This window comes from Anabrus simplex, chromosome 10, assembly GCF_040414725.1.
Source record: "Anabrus simplex isolate iqAnaSimp1 chromosome 10, ASM4041472v1, whole genome shotgun sequence".
Classification (NCBI taxonomy): domain Eukaryota; kingdom Metazoa; phylum Arthropoda; class Insecta; order Orthoptera; family Tettigoniidae; genus Anabrus; species Anabrus simplex.
Window position 1 is genome coordinate 5,267,325 of NC_090274.1, and position 27,711 is coordinate 5,295,035.

The 27,711-nt window shown below is 36.7% G+C and overlaps 1 protein-coding gene across 2 annotated transcripts; it reads left to right on the forward strand.

Moving 5' to 3' along the window:
• The first annotated feature begins 270 nt into the window (after positions 1 to 270).
• On the forward strand, positions 271 to 27,711 carry LOC136882463 (zinc finger protein 177). 2 transcript variants are annotated; one of them, XM_067155122.2, is made up of 5 exons: positions 271 to 743; positions 7,571 to 7,645; positions 14,575 to 14,661; positions 17,693 to 17,769; positions 25,867 to 27,711. In XM_067155122.2, exons 1-5 carry the CDS (start codon positions 375 to 377, stop codon positions 26,537 to 26,539), a joined length of 1,281 nt encoding a protein of 426 aa, XP_067011223.2. In that variant the 5' UTR covers positions 271 to 374; the 3' UTR covers positions 26,540 to 27,711. The 2 variants fall into 2 exon arrangements, with proteins under 2 accessions (XP_067011223.2, XP_067011224.2); XM_067155123.2 differs by lacking the exon at positions 25,867 to 27,711 and adding an exon at positions 21,138 to 21,680.

Genomic DNA, 27,711 nt, shown 5'->3' on the forward strand with positions numbered 1-27,711 from the left:
AAGAAAGAAAGAAAGAAAGAAAAGAAATGAATATATTTAAAAGTGGAGGGAGGTTGAGAACCTGGGCACCCGACGTGCTAAACGACTTAAATCGCCCGCCCGGTAATTTTAGTTTACCCTACGACGGCCAGAAGCGCTAATATACAATTCCCGGCAGTCTTTGCGGCAACCGTTGCGTATAGAAGTGAAAAATAACGTTGAGAGTCTCCTCTTACCCATTCTCTCTGGTGTACAGCGAGCGGAGGGCTCTGCCGCTCCTAGAGTTAGTAAATGATTTCATTTTCATTTACTAACTCTATGCTGCCGCCGGTCTGTAACGTGTGAGGTCGAGTGATCAATCGAAGGTCAAAGCTCTGGGTTGTTCAGTTTGAAAGATGCTTTCATTACAGCAGCGCATCTTCGTGTGTAAAACTTATTTTAAATACGAATCAGCTAGTCGGGTGCGTGATGAATTTGTTCGGAACTTTCCTGGTGAAGTGCCACCTTCTAGAACAGCAATTCACAATATTGTAAATAAATTTGACAGTACTGGCTCAGTGGAAAACAAGAAACGCAAGCGGAAACGAACAGTTTTAACAGAAGAAAAGCTAGACAAAATCCGTGAAAATCTTGAACAGTGGCCGAATACATCTCTCCGGAAATTAGCACAACAAGTAGGGGTTTCGATATTTTCTGTACACAAAGCAACAAAGCTGCTAAAACTCAAACCCAGGAAGGACGACGCTTCCAGCATTTGTTATAAGGTAAGATTTTATTGCATTGTATACACAGTAGGTATTTGAAGCAGGGAGTGGGAGAGTGCGAGCTCGGTGGTGGCTTGGTGGCGAACGCATCGGTCAAGTGTTAAAAATAAAGTCCTGTATTTACTATTATGTGTTTCTATGATGGTTTGTGATGCGATGTGTTGTGTTGTGTTGTGTGCAGATGAAAATGTGTACTGAGTCCCCGAATCAGAGGAATTAACCATCGCCCTCTACTATGCGCTAATACGCCTTCTCATTCGCCCGGTATTGGGAAGGCGTATTGGCGCAGCCATAGTAGACGGCGATGAATTAACTATACACAGTTCAAATTACCGACCCAACCGGAAATCGAACCCAAGGCTCTCTGAACCGAAGGCCAGTACGCCGATCATTCACGTAGCGAGCCGGACAGTTCACGTGTCGTTAAGAGTAAGTAGGTGCGAGTATTTGGTGTTGAAATGTACGATCTGTGGTGGACGTGGGCGCGAAACATTTTCCCTGATAGGTTTTGAATTTACGTATTTCGATGATAATAATAAGATGATGATTGTTATTTAAAGGGGCGAAACATCTAGATCATCGGCACCTATCGACAATTCGCAAAACTTTGTGAAAACCCTTAGTGCGGGTATTATGTATGATTTTGAACATCGTCCTCTACTATGACTGCGCTAATACGCCTTTCATTCGCCCAGTCACACATGTAAACGAGCGAACACTGCGTAGTTACCAGTTCAGGCGCTTGGAGCGCTGAGAAGCTGGCATTAGCAAAGAGGAGAGAATACAGATGAAACTCAATGATAAATTTCGGTACCACCAAGCCACTCGACGCTAGTAGTTTCAGTCTCTCATCAGAGATAGCGCCACAGCGCGCATTTTGTGCACAATCTTACCGCTATTATCAACAGATAGCGCAGAGAAGCGATATCCGGCTCAGTGACGCACATCCGGTTATGTTTACAGCTCCTCCCCCTCCTTTCCCCTGCCCCTCGTCCCCCCCCCCCACAATGCAGTTCTACTACTTCCATGTCCGTCCGACTCGTTGGCTGAACGGTCAGCGTACTGACCTTCGGTTCAGAGGGTCCCGGGTTCGATTCCCGGCCGGCTCGGGGATTTTAACCTTAATTGGTTAATTCCAATGGCACGGGGCCTGGGTGTATGTGTTGTCTTCATCATCATTTTATCCTCATCACGACGCGCAGGTCGCCTACGGGAGTCAAGTACAAGACCTGCACCTGGCGAGCCGAACCCGTCCTGGGATATCCCGGCACTAAAAGCCATATGACATTTCATTTCATTTTCACTTCCATGTCCAATACATTGTAATTCATATATCTTTATTTGCAAGTACTTACTATGTTGTAAATAATGATCTGATACCCCTAGTTCGTATGGCATACTATGTTACTGAGAACATAACCACACACCTCAAAGCAGCTGTAACTTCAAATGAATGATTGACACATTAACACAAAGCTGATATTATAACAAATAAGTAACCCTTCGAAAGCAAGACAGCGGACACATTAACACAAAGCTGATATTATAACAAATAAGTAACCCTTCGAAAGCAAGACAGCGGAGCACACCATGTGCAAGAGGATGGGGTATCACATCAATATCCAATTACCACATGAAAATAAAAATAACAGAATTAAATGCACTGAGACAGGAAATATATAGAACTACATTAATAGAACCATTCAGCTTTCAGCCCCTGAGGTGTACTCAAACAGGAAATACTTTTTTTTTTTTTTTTGCTAGGGGCTTTACGTCGCACCGACACAGATAGGTCTTATGGCGACGATGGGATAGGAAAGGCCTAGGAGTTGGAAGGAAGCGGCCGTGGCCTTAATTAAGGTACAGCCCCAGCATTTGCCTGGTGTGAAAATGGGAAACCACGGAAAACCATCTTCAGGGCTGCCGATAGTGGGGTTCGAACCTACTATCTCCCGGATGCAAGCTCACAGCCGCGCGCCTCTACGCGCACGGCCAACTCGCCCGGTAACAGGAAATACAGGACTGGCGAAGATATATTTCAAATAAACAAGCACATGAGCACTTGGAATTCAAATAACACAAATACTGTAGCATCATGGGAACTATCGATTAAAATCGATATAAGTTCGAACAAGGTTAATCGATTGGGTAAAGTCGAATTCGATGCAATCCAGCAATATTATCTCCACAATGCTTGAACATGTGGGATCATTTTGCAGAGTACTTAGCGAGGTATCGGAATTACAAAGTCTATTGCATGGGTGATATTAATATCTTAGTTGAATCATCCATGAAAAAACAATTTTGTGATATTCCCAGGTCTCATGATTTCTATCTTGCCAATGATTAACCCACCTGGAAAAATTCTTGTTTGGACAACATAATCACTAATATTCAAAACAGTTACTTCACATGTGGTGTTACAGAGCATATATTGTCTGATCACAGTGGTCTCTGGCTAAAATTAAAAACTGAATTGGAAAAGCAACATGACAATAGGCAATTTAAATATTTCAGGAGGGGGGCGGAGAAAATAACATTTTTAAGCTAAGAAATGAATTTATTCACATCAATTTTGAAAACATTATACTAAACACTAATAATGCCTTGGAAGCAACTGAAAATTTTATACAGTTACTAGGTTACTGTGTGGAAGAGTGCTGCCCTAGAACTACAAAGGTAATTAACGGATCAGGTAAAATCAAAGGGAAGCATAAAGGGAAATGGTACACTCCTCGCCTTGCAACTATCAGGAACTTACTTATGATCTATTACGATAAAGCAAAACAAGGAAAACAAACAAAAAAAACAAAAAGAAAATTATACCCTCATTAAAAATACCATAAGGAAATTCAACTGGCAAAACAACAAGCTAATGATATTTTTATTATTAGTAACTCTAAAAATAAATGTAAGGCGGCCTGGTCCATCATAAATGATGAAATTGGGACGGCAAAGAGGGAGAATTCTGTGCCAGTAGAACCGAATGTACTTAATGAATACTTTCTAAACAGTGTCAAACATATGAATATTAGTAACACTTCGGGGGACAATGAATCTGCATACAACAATCTAGTAAAGAATAGTGTAACTCCTGAAAATAACAGGACCCCCCCCATTAAATGGCAAGTTATAAACCCTAAGAAAGTCTGCAAAATAGCCTCAGAACTAAATTCTTCAAACTGTGAAGACTACTAGGCCTATGGCATAAGTAATTTTATTCTAAAACAAATTATTGACGTAATGATAATTCCTTTAACTCGCCTCATCAATTGGATACTGGCTGAGGGGACTTTCCCAGACTGTCTAAAAATTACAGTTACAATTCCTGTGTTTAAGAAAGGAGATGTTATGGATCCTGGCAGTTATATACCCATTTCAATTGTTCCAATCATATCTAAGATAATAGAACATTTTATAAAGGAACAGCTATCTGTATATTTTGAAAAGTATAATTTATTAAATGCTGCAGAGTTTGGGTTCAGAACATATAAATCCACCATTAAATTCTTAGAAGCTGTTGTGACTGAAGTTATTCAAGGCTTTGAGTTTCACTACATTACAAGTGTTATACTGTTAGACCTCAGCAAAGCTTTTGAAGTACCGCACAATATACTAGTAAGTAAGCTTAGCTACTATGGCATGAAAGGTTTAGAGTTATTATTAATTACATCCTACCTCAATGACAGGTATCAAATTGTACTAGTAAAAAATCAACGATCTAGGGCTCTCAAAGTAAAAACAGGGGTGGCTCAGGGTTCAGTTAATAGGAACAATCCTCTTCCTTGTTTGTATAAATGATATTGTTAGTAATTTACCCTGCAGGTTAGTGCTCTATGCAGATGATATTGCTATCATAACAAGCAATAGAGACTTAATTTATGTTGATGAGGAAAGGATAGAAATGCTACACAAATCATCCTCTTGGTTTCAGGCAAATAAACTTATCCTAAATAATAACAAGACAGAAGTGATTTACTTCCATTTAATTAATTTAGGTCTGGGTAATAATGATCAAAGTTCTGTCAGATTATTGGGATTGTATCTGGATTGTAAATTAACCTAGAGCATACACACACAAAAGTTATGTACAAAACTGGCTGGAGTTATATTTTTGCTTCGCAGACTCAAAGGATCAGTTAGTAGTAGTCAGATGATGAATGCATACTATGCCTTCTTCCACTCACACTTATCATATGGTACCATGTTATGGGGTAACTCAACAGGGGCTCAAGATGTGTTCAAGTGGCAAAAGAAGGCAACAAGATGTATTAAAGGTAAGGCCAGAAGGGAGTCATGTAGACCTATGTTCCAAGACCTTGCAATTATGACTCTTCCCTCATTATACATTAATCATAGTATACTCAATACTAAAGAAAATCTGATCGACCGAACAACTCGCAGAAATGTACACTCATATGGCACAAGATATAGGAACGATTTAGATTTACCACATGTTAGGCTGAGGAAAACACAAGAAAACTATAGATATAATGGCATTAAATTATTCACAAACTACCTGCCCATGTAAAGGATATGCCCTTATGTAACTTCAAAGGAACCCTTAAAAATTGGTTGACATCCAATAGCTTCTACTCAGCATCTGGATTTGAAGAAAAATTAACAGTTTCAAGGGGGGTATTAAAGGCCAACGCCATCCTAACACTTTGGTAAATTAGTAGTTACTTATCACTCTTTTGGACGAATAGTGTTATGTTTATTTTTACTCTTGTGTATATAGTTGTATTTATTTACTGTACTTAATGAGATACTTGTAATATTGTGTAACTATGTACCTATGACTCTGTCCATTGCAACTGCTAGTTGTCTAACGACAATAAAGTTCTATTCTATTCTATACTTTAACACTCAAAACAATAAACAAAGTCGAAGCTTGCAGTTTTTTTGTTTTGCTCATTGTGAAAGATAATCATAAGACCAATGTTAGCAGGATAAGAATAATTTCTTCAAAACACATTAAACCGAAGATGTCATCCTGTTGATATTGAAATGCTTCTTCTTGCTTTCAACAAATGGCACATTCTGAAAAATAAGGATTTCTTTACTTAAAAAATGTATGTCTCATGGTTCCCAGGATATAAATGGTTATTGTATCAAGAAACTGTATCAGATGCAATCAAATGAAACTGTGAAACCGGTTCATTTTTCTTACATACAAAAACATCGGGCCATCTAAGTTTAAGAAAATGAATGTGCGGCGCGAGAAAGATATTTTCGCGACTGAAGTAATAACAGCCTAGAATATTTAAAAGACCATTCGTATACAGATACGCATGATTTCTTAATGCGAGTACCACTGTCAAATACATGTTATCGATAAAAAGTTGATTTGACATACGTGTCAGTGGCACAAATGTAGCAACATTGCAGCTGGACAAGATGCTTGATTCTTTTGACAAGACTAAGGTGTTCAACAGTGCTAAAGGACTTGATTTATAAAATAGATTAAAACAACAGGCTTCAGTGCCCATCTGATTTGCCAGTGTGGATTTTGAAAGTTATTCATGATTTTGTATTGAAAGCACAACCATTTGTGCATAAAAATCCTGTTCAGTCTATGAGTCACTATTTAGTACCTGTGTTGCACGATTTTCCTCACTTCAGTTGTCCTGAAATCGAACATTCATAGTTATTGAGTCAAGTTATTTGCAAGTGTGCTGTTCCTGTATTCTTAAATAACATAGTCACATAAATAGCATAAATAGATTTGAACGCGGGAATGTGAAACACTTAAACAGAAAAGTGTGTGAAATTGTTTATTTTCTACAGTATTTACTACCTACCGTTAACATTATTTTGTACGTTTTTTTCCGCTGCAGAGGGGTACGTTCTTCACTGAATTTCTTTAATAAGGTGTAAGGTGTGATTCAAATATGTTTATTCAGTAATTGACTATATATTTGAACAGAAATATACAAAACACTTAACGTGTGCTGTAATGAACAATCGTGTTTCAATGTCAGCGAAGTAGTGCTCGGTGGTAAAAATGGAAACTAGGCCCACATCACTCATATTGCTGTATTGGGAAGGCGTATTAGCTCAGTCATAGTAGAGGGCAATGCTTTGACCTGCTTTCGTTAGGCTCCAGGAGGCAATATTTTGAAATTTGGTGGGGAATATATAGGGTGTTTAAAAGAGAACTCCCTAGTTTTAATTTGTCCTAGAATCTGTACAAAGTGACATACACTATTCTAGTTTGTGGTGTGTGATTCATCAACTCTCCAAGTTTGGCTCCCCTGCAGTTGGCAGGTCTACTTGACCTTGAGACGGCACCAGTGCTCTTTGTTTCCTGTAATGTTTTTATGTTTGGTACTTTACTGTTATTGTAGAACATTTTTTCTGTCAGAAGTTTTTTTGTGTGTTCCTGTTCCGTGAAGTCACTTGCAACACTGGTTAGATGTTTCTTGTTGAAAATATAGGTATATGTTATTAGAAAAAGCTGGGCTGAGTGGCTCTGACAGTTGAGGCGCCGACCTTCTGACCCCAACTTGCCGGTTCAATCCTGGCTCAATCCGGTAGTATTTGAAAGTGCTGAGATGCATCGGCCTCGTATCGGCAGATTTACTGGCACTTAAAAGAACTCCTGCGGGACTAAATTCCAGCACCTTGGTGTCTTGAAAAACTGTAAAAGAAGTTAGTGGGGCATAAAGCCAATAACATTATTATTTTACTTAGATAGCAACGAAGAGGGAAGCTTGAAGGATAATTGGTTTTATTGTGCCCTGTATTTTGGGCGTTTAATGGAAATCTAAGGCATAATGGGATACTTTCAAATGAACTAAGAATTTTTACTTTGTCCAATACAGGATATGGAAGTCGCACCAGCCTCGGACATCAAAATCGAACCGCATGTAGAGGAGAGTGAAGATTGTCCATCTGAGGTAAGCTGAATTCCTAGATGATAAATAGACAGAAATGAACAGCCAAATAATGTCCTACATTTTTATTCTTTCATGCCCTGTTTTTTGTATGGCTTTCCTTACACCCTACACCCACATCAAGACTGAAGAGCTGTCAAGGTGACTTCTCAGTGAGTGTTGAAGCCCACTCTCTTGATGGAGCCGCAAAGGAGAAACTAGCTCGTCAGGGGCTGGCGACAGATTGATTGCCTTCTGTTTGAAGATCTGAAGATTGTTCTTGTCCTTGTCTTTTTTTGTGTTTTCCTGTTCCTCTTCTCTGACCTGTCATCATAGGTGTTCCTATCTTTCTATTTATGACTTGTCACTTGTTTTCTCCTTTCCATCAATGATACTACTATAGCTTGAGTGTACTGCTACACTCTTAACCGTACAGCTGGCAGTGTTAAATTTTGTGGTGGCCATTTTCAGTTTTTGAAATAAAATACTAAATATATTCTAAATATCCACAAGATACGTAATAAATCTACATTGTTTTGTGTATCTATACACTGATGATTTTTGTGATGACGCTAAATTATATAAATGTTTTGACTAGAAAAAATTTACTCTCTGTATAAAAAGTGTAATTCCTAAATTCAAAATAATGATTATTTTGATCATATGTACACAAAACTGGAACATGTCACAAACAAACTGAGATATCTAGATTGTCAACAATGTACAGTATGCAAAACTTTTAGTGATACCTGGTTTTATGGGGGGTGAGAAGTACTGCCAACTGAATGGAAATGAAATCTGAATTGAATCGATAGTATTATCGATCGATATAAAGTTTCTAAACCTTTATTATCTTAAACCAACAACTGTGTCACACACACACTATATAACATTTCTCAATGCAAATCTTGTTCTAGCATGAATTCTATATTTTGGCTTTGCTGTGTAAACAACCGTAGTACTAGTACGTAAAGTGTACGCCAGATGTCACGCGGTGATGCATAATCGTTTCATAGTTTGTGTTTCAAAGGTTGCCAATACGAATCTCGAAAATAACCAAGGTCTACCAATTCAGCACTAGGGAGCTCAGGTATCACTAAAAGTTTTGCGTACTGTATCTGTTAATGCTTCATCACTCTGAGACGTATATTATTGAAAATATTAGGGAAAATGTACTGGTACGCAATCATTTAGAGGCGTGACCTTAGACCACGTTGGGAGGTTCGTAACCACTTTCCAATATTGGATGCGAAAACATAGCTGATAAACATTCCAAATCTGAATCTGTTAGTTCATTCTCAAAAACTTTAAAGTCAGATCTGTCACTTTCATCTTCCAACAAATTTTGCACCACTTCATTTATTTTTGCAGTGAAGTGAAGATGCTATATTTAGACATACACTGTACTAAAATGGATATAATCTATCAAATAATTGTATATGCACAGAAGTAAATAACTTTCTCTGAACAGAAAACTACAAAATAAAATGAAGTAGAGTAGCAGAGCAGAGCTCATGAAACACTACAGAAATGGCGCCCAGCAGATCTTCTGAAATCTGAACTAACTTATTTCTGTGTAATTGTGCTCAAAGAGGTTATAAATTTGAGTGAAACTGAACTCACGGCTGCAGGGTACATTGAGAAAGACAAGAAGTAGACTGTTATGACATCTGTTGAAGAAATGAGGCAGTTACACAAAAATAAACATGAACATGTCGAATATTCGACAGTTGCCAGTTCTAGTGTTAAATCCACTATAAACCTGAATTGCTTTGTGCTGGGGTTGGTGATTTTGTGACAAATCTCATCAGATGTAGACAGAGCACAGTCTCTTCGGGCACTCCACGGCATAGTAACAGCCGCAGAACTCTTCACACCATTGGCACACACAATTATGCTTCGGGTTGTGGAACCTAAGTACAACCTGTGTCTTATGATGGAAACCATGGTTTGCTGCACGGGTCACTGTATGTCTAAGGTCAAAGCGACTTTGGCACCATTTGTCTGTTGTCATTGTATACATTACGTAAAAGTCCCTCCAAATTTCTGCCTTCTTTGATTTTGATTCACATAACAGTTCTTGATATTCTTTTGTAGATTGTTGTTCACAGTATATCGTAGGTCTTCAGTGAAGAAATATTCTTGACTATGTTCATGTATAAGTCTTGAAGGTGTGTGTTTAGATATGCATAGTGCTCTTTTAAGGAAAATTGCTCTCACTTTTTCTATCTCTTGTAGGTCTTTGTTTTTCAGAAAGGTCCATATGATTTCAAAGCCATTGGTGTAATTTTGATAGAGAAAAGTTTCCAGGCTGTTTTGATCAATAGTTGACTAAGATGTTCTATGTTTTTTATTACTGTTATTGATGCCAGAGTCCTTTCTTTTATGCGACCTGTAAATGTAGTCCCAGTTGTCTTTTAACTCTTTCCGGTCTAACTGCGAGCATTATGTTCAGGCTGCGCTGCGAGCATAGCCCGTAATAAGGTTTGACAATTCACTAAAAATCGAGAACGAGCTATGCACGCATTGTGGTGTTTACATAGTGTTTCTTCAAGTATTAGTTACGAGAGTATTTAAGCAGATGGCAGTATTATATGTCTAAGTCAGAGAATCTATGATATTTTCGATCAGCATGCATCAGTAGAGGTTGTCACTCAGTGAGCTCTAAGACATGGCTTCTCGCGGCAAACATGTGCTTGACGAAAGTGATATTTTCGATATATTACGATATATTATAAGTTTATGCGCAAATGAACATATTATCGACATATGAATTCGAAATAACTTCTTACATTTCATTATGATTGGAGTTCGTTTTACGGCCTAGCGCATGTTCCCGCGTATTTCATACTTGCGTGAATACGTAAGATAAATATGTTGGAAGATAGTCCGCCTAGTCAATACAATTCATTTATTTACCTTTCACCTTAACATCTAGTACATGTTTCGAGAATATTATGCATTCTCTTCCTCAGCTAGTGGATTAAAATTCAGTATACAATAAGACCTGACTAAAATACGGGGGCCCCCATTAAAATTCAAAACAATGAGTATGACAATGTGACACTTAAAAATTTTGGATAGTACAAACATAGAATTAAAATCCCATTTTGTCAAGTACAAATTAAAAACACAATATCGTCTAATTAATGTCTAATTAAATACGTCTTGTGATGATATGAATTCACAGTGTCCTTGAAGTTGCCTTGTGTAGTTCAAAAATGTTGAGTTAAGGATGAATGAAATTGCATTAAAACTTGAAGTCCTGCCGATATCCACCGTTAATGGGTGTTAAAATGATGTCTATTTAAATTAAAATATTGGGCACAGCGTCGTATAATGATGTGAAATTACGGTGTCCTAGGAATTATAATACTATCTTGCATAGTTCAATTGGATTTGTTCAAGAATAAATGAAGTTGTGTTAAAACTTGGAGTCCTGCCATTATCTTCGGTTGATAGATGTATTATGCAGCCAGGTTGAAAATAGGTTAAAATGGTCTATAAAAAGGAAATGAATTAAAAATTAACAAAAGGCTCCGACATGAACAAATGAGAATACAACGGGGTAAAAATATTAAACCTTACCAGTGTGATGATGTAAATATTACGTGTGGCATGCATGTGTTAGATAGATGTTGAGGCACCTGATGTTGTATGGCAACTGGTTACAGAATTACATTGGGTTGCGTGTTGACATCATTTGGCCTCTTACTAGGGTATTGGGTTACCAATTTAAACAACTGATTGTCTTCTGCAATGTGTTCATTTAGGTTGTTCTCATTATCAAATTTTTGCAATTTGTATATTTCTAATTTCTCTAAGGCATTCATTTGTTTGCCTTTGCTTAATGAATGTAATAAAGTCATATCACGTTCAATATTTGTGAAATGATGGTTGCTTTCATGCATGTGTTCACACATTGCAGAGTATCTAGAATGTTTTCGTGCATTGACATGCTCTTTATACCGTACCACCACACTTCTACCTGACTGTCCGACATATTTTTTTCCGCAATCTTGGCATGACAGTTTGTATACTCCTGATTTACTGAACCTACTGTTGGTGTTTACGCTATTCGAATTGCACAATAAATTATTATTATTATTGTCTGTCCTAAAGGATACATGGATATTGTGTTTTCTAAATAGTTTAGCCAAACTGTATGATTGTTTATTAATGTAAGTGAATGTAGCGAATTTCTTTTTTTTGTTACCCCAAAAGCTATGTCAATAGGATAAAGAGTAAGGTCGTGAATAGACCTAACACCCTACTTGTAAATAAGGAAGAAAAAAAGAAATTCGCTACATTCACTTACATTAATAAACAATCATACAGTTTGGCTAAACTATTTAGAAAACACAATATCCATGTATCCTTTAGGACAGACAATAATAATAATAATTTATTGTTCAATTCGAATAGCGTAAACACCAACAGTAGGTTCAGTAAATCAGGAGTATACAAACTGTCATGCCAAGATTGCGGAAAAAAATATGTCGGACAGTCAGTTAGAAGTGTGGTGGTACGGTATAAAGAGCATGTCAATGCACGAAAACATTCTAGATACTCTGCAATGTGTGAACACATGCATGAAAGCAACCATCATTTCACAAATATTGAACGTGATATGACTATTACATTCATTAAGCAAAGGCAAACAAATGAATGCCTTAGAGAAATTAGAAATATACAAATTGCAAAAATTTGATAATGAGAACAACCTAAATGAACACATTGCAGAAGACAATCGGTTGTTTAAATTGGTAACCCAATACCCTAGTAAGAGGCCAAATGATGTCAAGCGTGTAAGGGGGGAAGTATGACTGTAATATCAGGGGCGGTTCCTTCCACCCCTCCTTCCATCCAACACGCAACCCAATGTAATTCTGTAACCAGTTGCCATATACCATCAGGTGCCTCAACACATATCTAACACATGCATGCCACACGTAATATTTACATCATCACACTGGTAAGGTTTAATATTTTTACCCCGTTGTATTCTCATTTGTTCATGTCGGAGCCTTTTATTAATTTTTAATTCATTTCCTTTTTATAGACCATTTTAACCTATTTTCAACCTGGCTGCATAATACATCTATCAACCGAAGATAATGGCAGGACTCCAAGTTTTAACGCAACTTCATTTATTCTTGTACAAATCCAATTGAACTACGCAAGATAGTATTATAATTCCTAGGACACCGTAATTTCACATCATTATACGACGCTGTGTCCAATATTTTAATTTAAATAGACATCATTTTAACACCCATTAACGGTGGATATCGGCAGGACTTCAAGTTTTAATGCAATTTCATTCATCCTTAACTCAACATTTTTGAACTACGCAAGGCAACTTCAAGGACACTGTGAATTCATATCATCACAAGACGTTGTATTTAATTAGACATTAATTAGACGATATTGTGTTTTTAATTTGTACTTGACAAAATGGGATTTTAATTCTATGTTTGTACTATCCAAAATTTTTAAGTGTCACATTGTCATACTCATTGTTTTGAATTTTAATGGGGGGCCCCCGTATTTTAGTCAGGTCTTATTGTATACTGAATTTTAATCCACTAGCTGAGGAAGAGAATGCATAATATTCTCGAAACATGTACTAGATGTTAAGGTGAAAGGTAAATAAATGAATTGTATTGACTAGGCGGACTATCTTCCAACATATTTACTAAGTCAATACGGATCCAATCCCGACCATCATGGTCAAGATTATTAATAATACGTAAGATTGTCTACATATTACTAAAGTTGTCTCTTTAGAAGATATTGTCTCTTTCTCAGAAGTCTTTTGTAGTAAATGGAACAATAATATTACATTTGCGTAACTTTTGACAAAATTTATTAATTAAAATAAAATTTCATAAGAGCTCTCATTTTCATTATTGAAATTATTACTATTATTATTATTATTATTATTGAAAAATTATTATTTTTATATCGTACTCATTATTGTTGTTGTTTTGTAATTGCAATGCACATTTTATATAAGCAAAATTGGGTAAATATAGCAGTATTTCAGAAAACTGTACTTGCTTAGTTATCCGTCAGACCTTTCCTCCATTCGCAAAACATGGTATAATATATAAACAATTTTAAAATATCATGTGATAGTTGACATGATACAAACAGTGTTTTTCAAAATTAGATGCTCAAACAAGCACAAAGATAAAATAATCATGCAATATCTCCTATAGGTACAGAGATATAATGTTTTAAAAATCCTTAAAAATGCCCAGTCCAGATCGTTTGTTAGGGATATTAAGGCCCAGGCTGGAATGGGTTAAGTCATTCTGAGATATTGGAATGTATTTACAACTCTTAAAAGGTGAGTAACTGAGTGTACCTGTTGCTACTCATCTTTTTGAAGTTCATCTTGATGTAGTTAGATAATTACCATATCATCCTTGTATAGGTAAATTCTAGCATGATTCCCAGCAATCGCTTCTTTTACATCGTGTGTTATTACATTGAAAAGGATCCCCGTGAAGGACGCCTACAGTCTGAAGAATTGGTTTTGACTTTGCTAATTCGTAGTATATTCTCACATAATTTTCTGATAATATACTTTTTATCAGTTTTGTAAAACAGTTTTTCCTAGTTATCTCTTCCAGTTTCTGAATGATCTGTCTCCTGCTTGTGGAGTCAAAGGCTTTGTGAATGTCGACAAACTGCATATTTTTTCTTTTTTGTGGTTTGACTGCATCTTCAATCAAACAATTAATTGCTTGAGTTGTTGGGAAAATTGTAAACCAATAATGCAGATTCTGAAAGTTGCCCACCCTGTCAGAATTTATCAACGGGTTTTGTGCCTGTTGCAGCATGTCGAATTTTATATTTGTTTATGTTTGGATATTATTTCTTGGAATGTTGTCAACCCTGCCTAATTAACATACCAGTATGTAACTTTGTTTTATTTCTTCCAGGAACCCAGTGAAAGTACCTCCCCTGTACGATGTGAGCCAGAAGAAGTCTTCCTGGTCACGCCAAAGACAGAGCCGGATTATCCTGTGGTAAGATGACTCCTTATTTTGGAATAAGGTGGTCTTAATAAATAACCACCAAGGCCTTCAGGCAACTTAGTTGGAATATGGTAAATGTGCTCTCAGTATTTAACATAGACATTTTGAATTCCAAAGTTGCCTCTTATCAATGGAAAAAATATCATTGCAAAGCAGTGATTAATCTCTTCTTGCTGGATTCTCAGATGATGCCTTGCACTTCTAATGTTGGATGTTGAGTCTTACTGTCAACTCTCTGATGATAAAATCTGTCAGTTTCATCCTCATTATTTGTCTAACTTTTCTTGTTTGCAAAAGCTTTGAAATATTCTATTTCTGGGGATTCTAGAGTTAAATTGGTATTTGACCCACTGAGCGAGTTAGCCACATGGTTTCGGTCACGTACTTGTCATCTTGCATTCAAGATATAGTTGGTTCAGACTCCATTGTCAGGAACTCCTAAGATGGTTTTCCATGGATTCTGATTCTTACACCAGCCAAATGCTGGGTCTGTACCATTGTCAGCTGCTTCCTTCTCTGTCCTAGCACTTCTCTATCCCATCATCCCCATAAGACCTGTCTTGGTGCATAAATAGCAAGAAAACTCAAGTATTTCACATATCTGAGTTCAGCTCCTGAAAGTCTTGTACTGTTGGCAAACACTCGCTTTCAGTCCATGTAAGGAACATCATCTTCATGGCTACTTGTCTCCCTACCCTATGGGACTTCATCACTGTCATCACCAATCAATATTTCCTCTAAATTCCCTACACCAATTTTGACACTATTGAATCTCAAATTCCAAATTAATCGCTTCCAAATTTCCTTAGTGCACATAGTACAGTCCCATTTGGAAGCCATGATGCACAGTAGGCTGTTGTGTTTTCATCCGGGTAACGGGAAGAAAAGTATTATTCTGCTGCCACCTGTGCATAAACAAAGGAAGTACATACAGTAGAACTTAGCTGTAATGAGATCCCAACAGAGCTGGGCTGAGACGGTTAAGGCACTGGCCTTCTGATCCTTACTTGCCAGGTTCAATCCTGGCTCAGTTCAGCGGTATTTGAAGATGCTCGAATAAGTCGGCCTCGTGTCGGTAGATTTACTGACACATAAAAGAATGGTACCAACTGATGAGCCCAACCTAGCACACGAGGGCAAAACGCTGGCAACCAGGAATGAGTTAACTGGAAAATTTATAATGTCCAGTAACGGACCATTTATATTGGTATTATCATGAAAAATCCACACACACACAAGTAATCATGCACATACTAAGTGACGGAGAACAGCTAGTTTATCCGTAGAAGAACCTTGTCTTGTATTATTTTAAGACTGTTTCATGTTTTAAAATTTTCCCCAGCCACCTTCTTGGATACTACCACACAACATCTCAAACCAGTTGAAAAACACAGCCTGTGTGCCTCTACATGCAGTTAGTTCTGCGGACATATTTAGTTCCACACCAAGATTTTTTTGTCAAATTTGTTAATAACCACGGCTAACCAACAATGATCATGAACATTTTGTTAGTACTAATAAATAAAATATCGTGTTCATAAGCTTTTCAGCCAGGTTTATATACAAAATATCTTAAACATTTGTGAAGGATACTTTTCATTATCTTTTCCTGTTTGTGATTATATTTAGGTTTCCACATGCACAAAGACGCAATTAGAGCATGCAAATTCATAGCTCAGTATATCATGCATAATTGTCAAATATGAAGAAGCACTTGACAATATTTGTTCATATGGAGTGACCTAATGAGAAGGTTTAGGCACCAATTGATTCATACCAAAATTACCCCCATTTTATGGGACAGCTCACATTTTCATGGTAATTACAGGAATGCTGAAAAGGATGCTTACTCAGAACTAGCCTCTGAGTTTAATTGCATTCAACATGATATTGAATATAAAATAAACAAACTCAAATATCATTTCCATAGAGAATTCTGGAATGTCAGGAAAAGAAATAAAAATGGAAGCAGCGCAAATTGTATGTACACATCAAAATGGTTTGTTTATAGAGTGAGACCACGGTAAGGAATTTACAGGCAGAGGACAGTAAACATGTAGCCTATTGTTTCTTTATACAGATGTAATTCTTAACATTGAGATTATCCAATATTTATTTGTTTATTTATTTATTTATTTATTTATTTATTTATTTATTTATTTATTTATTTGAGTTTGTTATTGTGTGATTCACGTGCTGTTAACATTGTTTCTGAACATAGTTCGTTGGAGTTGTAGGCCACGTGGTTTTTCTTGAGTTTCTTTGCTTTCCCCCGTCGCTGTCAAAGTTGTATGTTAATGTATGAGACATATTGAATTGTTTTCTATGTGGTAGTTTTACATATTTCAGTGCTTAATTTTAATGAGTTAAATGTATTTTAGGGAGTTGTTTCAGTGACAGTTTCTGGTATTTTCTCTTCATGTTATGGCCAAAAGATATGACAAACATTATCTCCAAGTGTTCAGAGATACCTATAAATTTCAGTTCATTTTACTGTCTAATAAAGGAAACTGTTATACATTTTGTTGCATGTGTTGGTGTGACATAAATATTATTTGTATGTATGTCATAAATGAGAACGATTAGGTACATTTTTTGTAATCATTTTCATGATGTTTTCTTAGTGTAAGATTTTAAATTTAATGGTTAATTCATATTGTAACTGTAGATATGTATGCCTTTTATCTTGTCCTCTTTTCACCTAAACCAAGAATTTAAAAATCTTCCTATTTTTGATTTCTAAAAGTTGGCAGGTATGAAAGTTTGATTACGACGGAAAATCCTTGCCATTATATTGGTTGTTTGTGACTTGTGGAATTGTGAATTGGAGATTTGTCAGTGCTGTATGTAATTCAAATTGGTGTTTCAGTTGAAAGCGTAGATGTTCCCTCAGGTCTTTGTGGGCTTGTTTGCAGCCCAATTGAAGAGGTATTAAGAGAAAGTAGATTATTACCGGTATTTACCAATTCAATGTGCTTTCTGTATTTGTCTTTTCTTCTCATATTATTCCTGTTACTTTTAGCCAGAAGAAAGCATCAAAGAAGAATACTCAGAATATCATAGTATCAGCCCAGTACTTTGCATCGACAAAGAAAGTAGGTGAGTTGATTAGCTGGATGTTAGCCATTGAATTGATTGGAAATATACTACATTGCAGTCAATCATCAGACATCCGTAGTAAGTTCCTTCAATTTCTCCTTACTTCCACAATTATTCCTAACTCTTATTTTGTAACATGCACCTCTTTAATGTCTTTATTTCTTAGTTATGATATAGTGGGTCATTACCATTCCATATCACCCTTCAAGGCATATACCTGTGTTCACTCTCGTAAAATTTGCTTTAAACTCACCCCATACACTGTTTATATTTATTTATCATTTTCCACTGATCATAATTATTTTAAACTACCCCATGCCTCTCTTATCAGCCACATGGAATTGCCTATTGTCTTACTTTCACATCCTTCCTTTCTATTACTTTAACTTTGAACTACAACAAAAATATTTGACAGTCACTTACACAATCTGTCTCATTAGTTTCCCTATAGAGCTCATCTGGTTTTATCAGCACCATGTCCCTTTTAATCTCTCAGAGCTTAGATAGACACACATATATATTTTGTTTAAACCAGAAATTCATCTTTTGACTACATTTGTTCTGCGTATTCTCAATTCGGATCGTCATTAGTTCATCCATCTCTCGTAAACATCTTTTCTATAGTACGAGATAAAATGAAATGAAAAAGGAAGTTCCAAAAAGCCTTTCCCACCTGTTTGTACCAGCAATCATACTCGCTACCTTCATGACTGTTACTTCTAATTTATGAATAAGATATCCTGAGTGCACCCAGCTTTCACTCCCTTAAAGCAAAGCTGGTCTGGGAACAGACCGATGCAAAGATAGTTTTGTCTGGGAACTGACTTCCTTCTTACAGAATACTGTTGATCGCAACTGTGAGCTCACTGCATTAGCTTTATTACACCTTGATTCAATCTCACTATATTACCATCATAGGAGAACACACAACCTAAATACTTGAAATTATCTACCCGTTCCAGCTTCGTATCACCAATCTGACATTCAATTCTGTTGAATTTCTTACCTACCGACATCAATTTAGTCTTCAAAAGGCTAATTTTCATACCATACTCATTGCACCTATTTTCAAGTTCCAAGATATTAGACTGCAGGCTTTCGGCACAATCTGCCAATAAGACCAAGTTATCAGCATAGGCCAGACTGCTTACTACATTTCCACCTAACTGAATCCCTCCCTTCCACTTTATACCTTTCAGTAGATGATCCATGTAAACTACAAACAGCAAAGGTGAAAGGTTTTTTTTTTTTCTATTTGCTTTATGTCGCACAGACGCAGAGAGGTCTTATGGTGACAAAAGGTGAAATATTACAGCCTTGTCCAACCCCTGTCAGTACCCTGAACCAAGAACTCATTTTGCCATCAATTCTCACTGCAGCCCAATTATCAACATAAATGCCTTTGATTGAGTTTAATAAAGCATACTACACAAGGATTTTGGCAATAGTAAAACAAGCCAGATATTAACTGTTAAAACAACTGCACTACAATACTACTTACGCATTTCCTAGTTATACAATCACATGAATAACAGAAATAGACATGCGTAGTTACGTTATACATGTAAGTTCATACTGTAGGCATATTAATATTACATGCAAACCGAAATGAAGACTGCCAATAACACGTTGAGTGCCAAGCGACCCTATTTGGGTACGTGAGAGTAGTCAAGTTTTTGAACTTCATGTCCCCATATGGGGTCGTACGTTCGTTCTAAATTGAGAACTGTGCAAACCCATTTGGGTGCACAGCAAGTATGTGTTTTGAAGCTGTATAAAGCCTCTTCTTGCCATCTGCTGGTTGTCTATTTACGTATGTGCATAGTCCACCTTCCATTCTTCAATTCCTGTTTTGGCGTGACCCCATATGTGTACATCAAGAGTGCTTTGTAGGGTGACAAAGCCATTGTCTATCTTGCGCACGGATTGTTTATGTAAGTGCAGTGCTGTGAGTTTCCTTTTTTAAGTCGTTATGAGTAAATCGAGCAGTAGAAGACTTAGTGCAGATAGTCTGGACAATATATCGAACAAGTTGTACAATGATGATGTAGACAAAGTATATAGTTAGTGATTTTGCACCCAGTACAGAACAAATAGCGATCTCGCACATTCATCCACATTGATGAATTACAGTCTTCAGCATACATTTCCCCACCGTACTCTGGGTTTCCAAGCCAGCTGTTGCAACAATTATGACCGTTTTCAACGATATAGTCACTGGTTTCCCATGTCGCACAATCATCACTGCTAGGTTCTCTTATTCAAATTAAAAGTTATGCATATAAAATTATAAACTTATTCAGTATTCTGTAACTATTAATTCTTCTTATAATATTATTCTCTTACATCCTAATTTACCAAATTCACATGATTTTCATTACTTTATATACCTACAGAGGTGGCCAAATTATTATGGTAAAGCTGAAACATCATAAACTTTTTTAAAATTCTTTGTTTCATGGTCATTTTCATGCGAGTAAAGAACATAAAATTGTTCTGAGGGGAATGTGCAGTGTCTGAAGGTAAGTTTGAGCAGTGTTAAATTGTTTGGATTGGCTGCAATGACTGCAAGAATATGACAGTTGACAATCGGTTGTGTTTCTATGGTTTTACGTAAGTTACCTTCATTAGAATTTCTTTAGTGCTGTGTTGATTTGTGTGCTTGTTAGTCATCCTCAGTTGTTAAAAGTGTGATCAAGACCTTCATATAACAGATTAGCTACCAAGTGAGCGGTTTCGCCCCACACATTCATAGAATAAAATTTTTAGAATATGGGTAAGAAAAAGGACATTTCACCCCAGACAGATGCCATTGTGAGGACACTTCTAGAAGAAGGGCACTACACACAGCAACAAATTGCTACCAGACTCAGGATCTCGCAACAGGCAGTGAGTAACATTAAAAAATCCGAGATGAAAAATGTTGTTTATCATCAGCAACACACTGGTAAATGTGGGAGAAAACGGAAATTGAACCCTAGAGTCCAGAGAAAGTTAAGAAATATTGTTGTTTCCAATCGGAAAGCTACCAGTAAGCAGCTCTCTGTGCAGCTGGAGGATTATGGTGTGAAGGTGTCACCCAGAACTGTAAGGAGAGAGCTGTGCTTCGCAGGCCTGCGAGCACGTCGACCCCGACCCAAGTCCAAGATCACCCCCTGTGATGGCTATGAAACGATTATGTTGGAGAAAATCCTTGCAGAATTGGACTGTCAAACTGACACAGTAGTACACATTTCCATAAAATAAACTCATTTCAAAAGTATGGTTGGAAAATTTGTGAGTTTTGTCCACAAGGCTGCCAAATTTTTTTTGTGAATTTTTGCAATGTTGTGTGTGGTAGTGGTGAAAGGCTTTGTATTTTCTTCCAGGTGTGCTTCAGTGATGTATCAATGTTCTGTGTCACCGAGGAAAGCAGCCAGTATGTGAGGAGGAGGGAATCGGAGGAGTTTCATCTAGACTGCGTACGTCAAACAGTGAAACATCCGTTATGGTCTGGAGTGTTTTTTCATGGAAGGGTACAGGAAGTCTACATTGTTGAAGGTTCTGTGTACCAAAGACAGTATGTAAAGGTACTGCAAGAGAGACTTCTGCCTCAGATGAGAGAGTGGTTTAATGGTGATGATTGTTTCTTCATGCATGATGGAGGACCGTGCCATAAGGCCAAGAGCGTTTATGGAGGAAAATGGTGTTTCTGTGCTCCCATGGCCTGGGAATAGCCCAGATATGAATCCTATAGAAAATCTCTGGGCAATAGTTAAAAAGAATGGAGAAGGTCTCAACAAAGGATGGTTTAATAGAATTACTGACCCAAATGTGGTCACATGATCCAGACATTCAAAACAGTTGTCAGAAACTAGTAGAAAGCATGCCTAATAGAATAAAACTATTAATTAAGGCTAAAGGAATGCAAATTAAATACTACGAGAATAGTTAAAGTTCCACTGGAATGCATTTGGCCTAATTTGCAATAAAGAATTTGTTTCTTTCAGCTTTACCATAATAATTTAGCCACCTCTGTACTTTTTATATGAACATTTCCTAACCTGCAATGGAAAGATCGTTATTTTCAAACATTTCCTGACCTAAAATCTGGGATTGTACCTTTTTACAGCTCCAGTATGAACAAGCTAACACATCTCTCATAATCAATGGCATAAAACTTGTCCCTGCAAAGGAAAAGGTAAGTATGACTGAGCCTCGGAACAATAACTACTGTATAAGTGCGAAGTGTACCATTCGTAATGACCAATACGACCCCATATGGGGTCGCAATATTTTACCTAATATACATTAAAAGTTAACCCAATATATCATAAATATATCCTCATTTCAGCAATCATTTGCTTGGTTAAGACTCTGAACGTTTTGGCACCAGGGAGTAACTCTATCTTATTAGCTCACGGCACTACACCGCAGTTCTATGAATTTTGGTCTGGCACTCAACATGTTAAGTGTTAAAATATCGCAGGTATGACACAAGAAATTAAGTAAGGTAGTATCTAATAAAAACAAGTAGACTACTATTTAAAACTCCACCAGGCGTCCTCTTTTATCTGGACATGTCCTCCTTTTTAAACCATTGTCAGGGATCCTCCATTTTTAGTGATCTGCTTGTTAGGGGTAGTCTGTTTTACTGCTTTGTTTTTACAAGCATTCCTTATTACAAGACGGCATCATCGATGTATAGAAATTTGATTATGGATATACAGTACACAGGATTATTCTCTGCATGCCCTGTATTATGATCATAGACGGTATACTACATGCTCCTCTCTCTGCAATACTCCGTCACAACTCTTACTATATTAATGTGCAACAGATGACAACATGACAAGCAACAGCAGATTGTCTGGATTTGAAGGAAGTCTGTTTCGAATGGATGGCACTGAAAGTACATTGATTATTGTCATGTTGAAAAATATATTCTGTATTTGGCTTTCAAACTGATTATGTGGAATCTTTTCATCAGTTCTACAATTCCAAACGATTCCTAAATGAGAGTAGCAGTGACTCTGAATCTAACAAGTTACCTTGTACTCAAAACGAACAAAGTTGATTGTAGTTCAGAGTTATTCAAACTTGCAGAATAGTTCTTTCTTTATCAAGGCAAAATGCAGATGTAGACAGAGTATTTTCATTGATCTCAGCACAATGGACTGATAATAGGAATCATTTCAAAGTAGAGTAAGTGAAAATCCTCTTAATGGTTCAGTATAATCGAAAGGAATTTAAATGTCAATATGTTAGATGGGCTAAAACTCGTATAGGCAACTGATTCTTCAGAAAAGTATGAGAAAGGCAAGTAAATTAGTTTCATTGTTTAATCTTTGTAAGAATTTTTATTTATTTATTTATTTATTTATTTATTTATTTATTATTTATTTATTTATTTATTTGGCGTATGATGAATAATGACAACCTATAAACTATTTACACAACCAGTGAAAGAAGACTACAAAGTAAATACAAATTATCATATCGATACAGTCAAATAAAGCAATTTACAAAGTTTGAAAGAACAAGAAAACACAATATATTTACATCACTATCCGCCTATCAACTCTGACAGCTCCTATTTACACATTGAGTGTGAGTGGTGAATGTCTAAACCCGCCACCCACTTCACTGCTTCGGGTATTGCTGAGTTGAGGTCTTCCATGGTGCCAGTGAAAGCACGGAGTGGACATTCCTGCACTACACGTTTCATTGTTTGTCGAACCTCCCCACAGTATGGAGAAACTGACCAGCCCCAGATGTGTAAAGTAGATGCTGTTCTACCTACTCCATATCTCATGCGATTTAGTCTACTCCAGGTGCAGCGTGGCAGATCGAACCATGCCAGTTTTGTGGATGGGTTATTAATATCCACTATTGCCCGAGGTGGGGATAAAGACCACTTTGTTAACCACTTAGAGGTGGGGTTGAAGTCGCTGGATGTTATCTTCACGGCAGTCGTCCAAACAGGCTGGCAAGACTTCAAGAATTTACAGTATAATATGGAAATGGATAACTTTTGTTTTTATGTATGTGAAAATTAGAATATAGATGTCTTATACTTAGACTCTTAATGGAGGATGTCTCTCTTTTTCTTTTTTGGGCATTGCCCTCCTTTTAAAATAGTTTAATTCTATTTTTTATCTATTTGAATCTGGTCACCTAACAGTGTAATTCAAACCATCGACATGTAGTCAAAACTTAAATCCTACAGAAACTTCCCCCTCCTACCCAACGGTTACACAACAAAAAACAAGCAAGCTATTTTCTAATAAAATAATTGCACTACCATTCTAAACGGTGCTAGAAGTATCTTAGTTACAATATACTAAATGAAACAACAGAAATATACTTAAAACTAAATACTTATTAGACATATATTTTCCCTACAAACTAACAGCAATTAAAACTGCCTAATTATTTTTGTTTCCTCAAATCATATGCCAACATTCTTGTATTTTAATACAAAGAGCAGCAATAATCGCCAACAGTGCGAAGATTGTTAAGTACGTAGCCAGTGGAATACCAGTGAACTTTTTAAAACAAAATTTACAATCATATCTTATTTATTTTAAGAAATTGCTGCAATCATGATAGCTGGAATGAATCTTCAAGTACTATATGAAAAACTGTCTATTACCTGCACAAATGAAAAAGCTGCGCAAGGTAAAATTCCATATAATAACCTGTCATGAATATTCTATCTAAAGCTACAGGTATTCAAATAATAAAGGGAATATTGTTTTGTGTTTCCCCAGCCCAAAATCTGGACGAACTAAATCTAACCAACATAACCTAAAGCATGTAATCTACCAAACACCAAGGGAATACTTGATAAAAAAAACTTTATCACTAATCTTGATTACTGCCAACAAATGTTAAGAACAGCACTGTCACATTTGGGCATGGATTCCACCAATTTTTCAAAGATGGATTTTATTTCTTCATTGTAAAACCAGACTTTGATAAGGTACCATACCAGGCTCACTTTCATTGAACTATTGACTTTTTTACAGACAGCCCTTTTATTGTCAGTTGCATTGATACAGCAGGAGTTGCCTGCTGTCATCAATGGATTTCTCCACCTTCTATCATGTGCAACAGTGTGCAATATCGTGAGGAAAGATGCCGTCACCATTGGAGAGGATTTTCATAAACTTGTCACTGCTCAGCACCTTGTCCCTTGTAGATGAAACACCCCCTGAACATCACATTAGCTGTGAGCTAGTCATATTTTCTCTGACTGCTCATTACGCACAAGCTTTCATCAGAAAATACAACTTTCTTCAAATTTTGCAAAAGCTAGTCTGTATGGAATTTAGCACATATCAGTAGCTGCTCGTCCCCTTGCTCTTGGGTGGTCTGTGCCAAACTCATTCTGGTGTAGTCAGGAGCTTCCAATCAATTTCCTTCCTTCAGCAAAGGAGACTCTGTTTCTCAAAATTGCTTCAATGTAAATTTGCTATTCCCACACCAAACAACTTGATGCAATGGTTTTTTTTTTGCATCAAACAGGTATACTCTGTTAATGTAATGATTTTTTAATGTATGCTTTCCCTAGAGTACAGCAATACAACACAATATTCCAAACAAATGGCGGTGTTGTAAAAAATATCTAACAATGTCCTGTAATTAAAATCCCATAGCAGCACGGCCATGGTGTACCTTGGCGTACTAAGTGATTACTTCTTAACCCAAAGCTGTGCATATTACAAAGTGGTGTGTCAAATCCTCATGGATGTTAATTTTTGGTCTTTTAGACTACAGCTGCCGTCTCTTTGGCTTCTTTTTTTAATAAAGTGAGTGGCCCTCAAACCAGCCCTTAAGTTCAGGTAAAAATTCCTCACCTGACCAGTAATTGAACCAAGAACTAAGTGGCAGGCTCAAGCACCTCTAGACTGCAAATGTCCAATAATAATAATAATAATAATAATAATAATAATAATAATAATATATATCAACAATGCAAAAATTGCTTTAAAATGTGACAGTATACTATTCTGGCAACTCCTGTGTTTGGATTAATTTGGTCACTGCTGTACATACCACAGTCTTTCTTGAAATTTAAGTGTTGATCTTATATTCTCTTCTATTTAATTCCAGTGAAGATGGTGACATCCTTTCCAGATATGCTGATTTGGCAGAACCCGACAATGTAATCGCACCTGGAACCCGGCAGTTTCGTTGTTTTGTGTGTAATAAAGGGTTCTTAAGGAAAGCTCATCTTCGTAGACATATGCCTATACATAATGAAAAGAAGGATTTCAAATGTGACATTTGTCTAAAGGAATTTAGTGAAAAGTGTTCCTTAAAAGGTCATTTACTCACACATTCTAACGAGAAACCCTTCCAATGTACATTGTGTTCCAGAGGATATTCTCAAAAGAAATCTCTGAAGAAGCATTTGCGAGTGCGGCACATGGAGACGGAGATGAATCACTCGTGTTCTGTGTGTGGTAGACGCTTTGCAGATGATGAATCGCTTCAAGATCACCTCCATAGTCACATTCAGTTGAAAAAGTATACCTGTAATATTTGTTCCCGTGATTTCTGCGACAAATCGGGCCTAAGTAAACATTCGGTTGTTCATTCTAAAGAGAAGCGTTTTGAATGTCCCGACTGCAAAAAGAAGTTTGGTCGGAGCGATCACTTAAAAAATCACATTCGTTTGCACACTGGAGAACGTGTACATGCCTGTCCGACATGTGAAAAAACATTTAGTGTAATGGATGCACTTGTGAAACATTTGTTGGTTCATAACAAGGTGAACAACTGATAGTGCCCACTTTGTTTCATTGTGTGTATTATTTCAATGTTCGTCTGGTGAGGAAAAGCCATCAATAATTACGTCATCAGCAGAGTGCTGCCGTAAGTTCTGTCATTACTTTCAGTGCATAAACGTAATAAATAAAACTCTGCAACCCACTAATATAAATATATTCTGAAACCCTCAAAAAATGCCACAGAATGAAGAAACTCTTAATCGAAATGATCACCCTGTGTACAGTGAAAAGATTTTGACTGCTGACATGATTGATTTTTTTATCATCTCAATATTGCAGTTCCGTTTTTGATATGCTCTTCTGCCACAGAGAATAATCCATTCGATTGAAGTATGGTCTTCCAGTAGGTCAGTCAGCAGCAGCGATGAACCGGAACTGGCTCTCCCCATGCATCATTAACAAAGCCTGGGATCGAACCTGGCATATCTCCTTTAATTTTTCAGTTAGTAAATGCCATGTGTATCGTTTACATGGACCAACACGTAAATCATTCTTCAAAATATGTCCAGAGATATAGCCATTTTACGAGAAGAATTGTTTACGCAAAGGATTGCATTGAACCCTTGCATGAACAGCATTCATAACTTTGTGTACACACACCTAGGAAGGGCTGATTTGACGTGATCAACAGTTGCACCCATTTGTTTAACCCTCTTAGTACCGAGCCGTTTTCTGGCTAAGAATGCCAAGCTATTTTTAGTAGTTCTGCAGACTTTCAGAAAAATATTCATTAAAAATTTATTTTGAAAAATATATGCATTATCCTTTCAGTATTACGTAAAATATACTTCTGAATTTACCAAGAAATGCTTATCAGTTTGAAAAACTTCTCCAATTTATTTTTAAATTGGCAACAATTTAACAATTGTTAATTTTTATTTTCAAGTTTAAGTCTAATTTTGGAAATACAGTTTGTGACATTGCCTAAATCAAGAACATAGGTAAAATACACACACAATTCTAAACAAAACAATGTCATTAAAAGTTTGATTAACTACAATCACCCCAAAAAGTATATTTTTTAAAATCTGCAGTCACCATTTTCCTCACTGAAATTTTTGTTCCACTGTCAATTTTATCGTACCTGTCATTGAACAATAATTTAATGCACAACCCTTTTGGAGTACACAATAATTATTAGTGAAAACTGTAACAATGATCATAT

Coding starts and splice junctions, on each gene's coding strand:
- LOC136882463 (XM_067155122.2), top strand. CDS start 375: ATGCTTTCATTACAGCAGCGCATCTTCGTGTGTAAAACTTATTTTAAA. Junction 7,646..14,574: donor GTGAAGATTGTCCATCTGAG/GTAAGCTGAATT, acceptor TATTTCTTCCAG/GAACCCAGTGAAAGTACCTC. Junction 17,770..25,866: donor TGCATCGACAAAGAAAGTAG/GTGAGTTGATTA, acceptor ATTTAATTCCAG/TGAAGATGGTGACATCCTTT.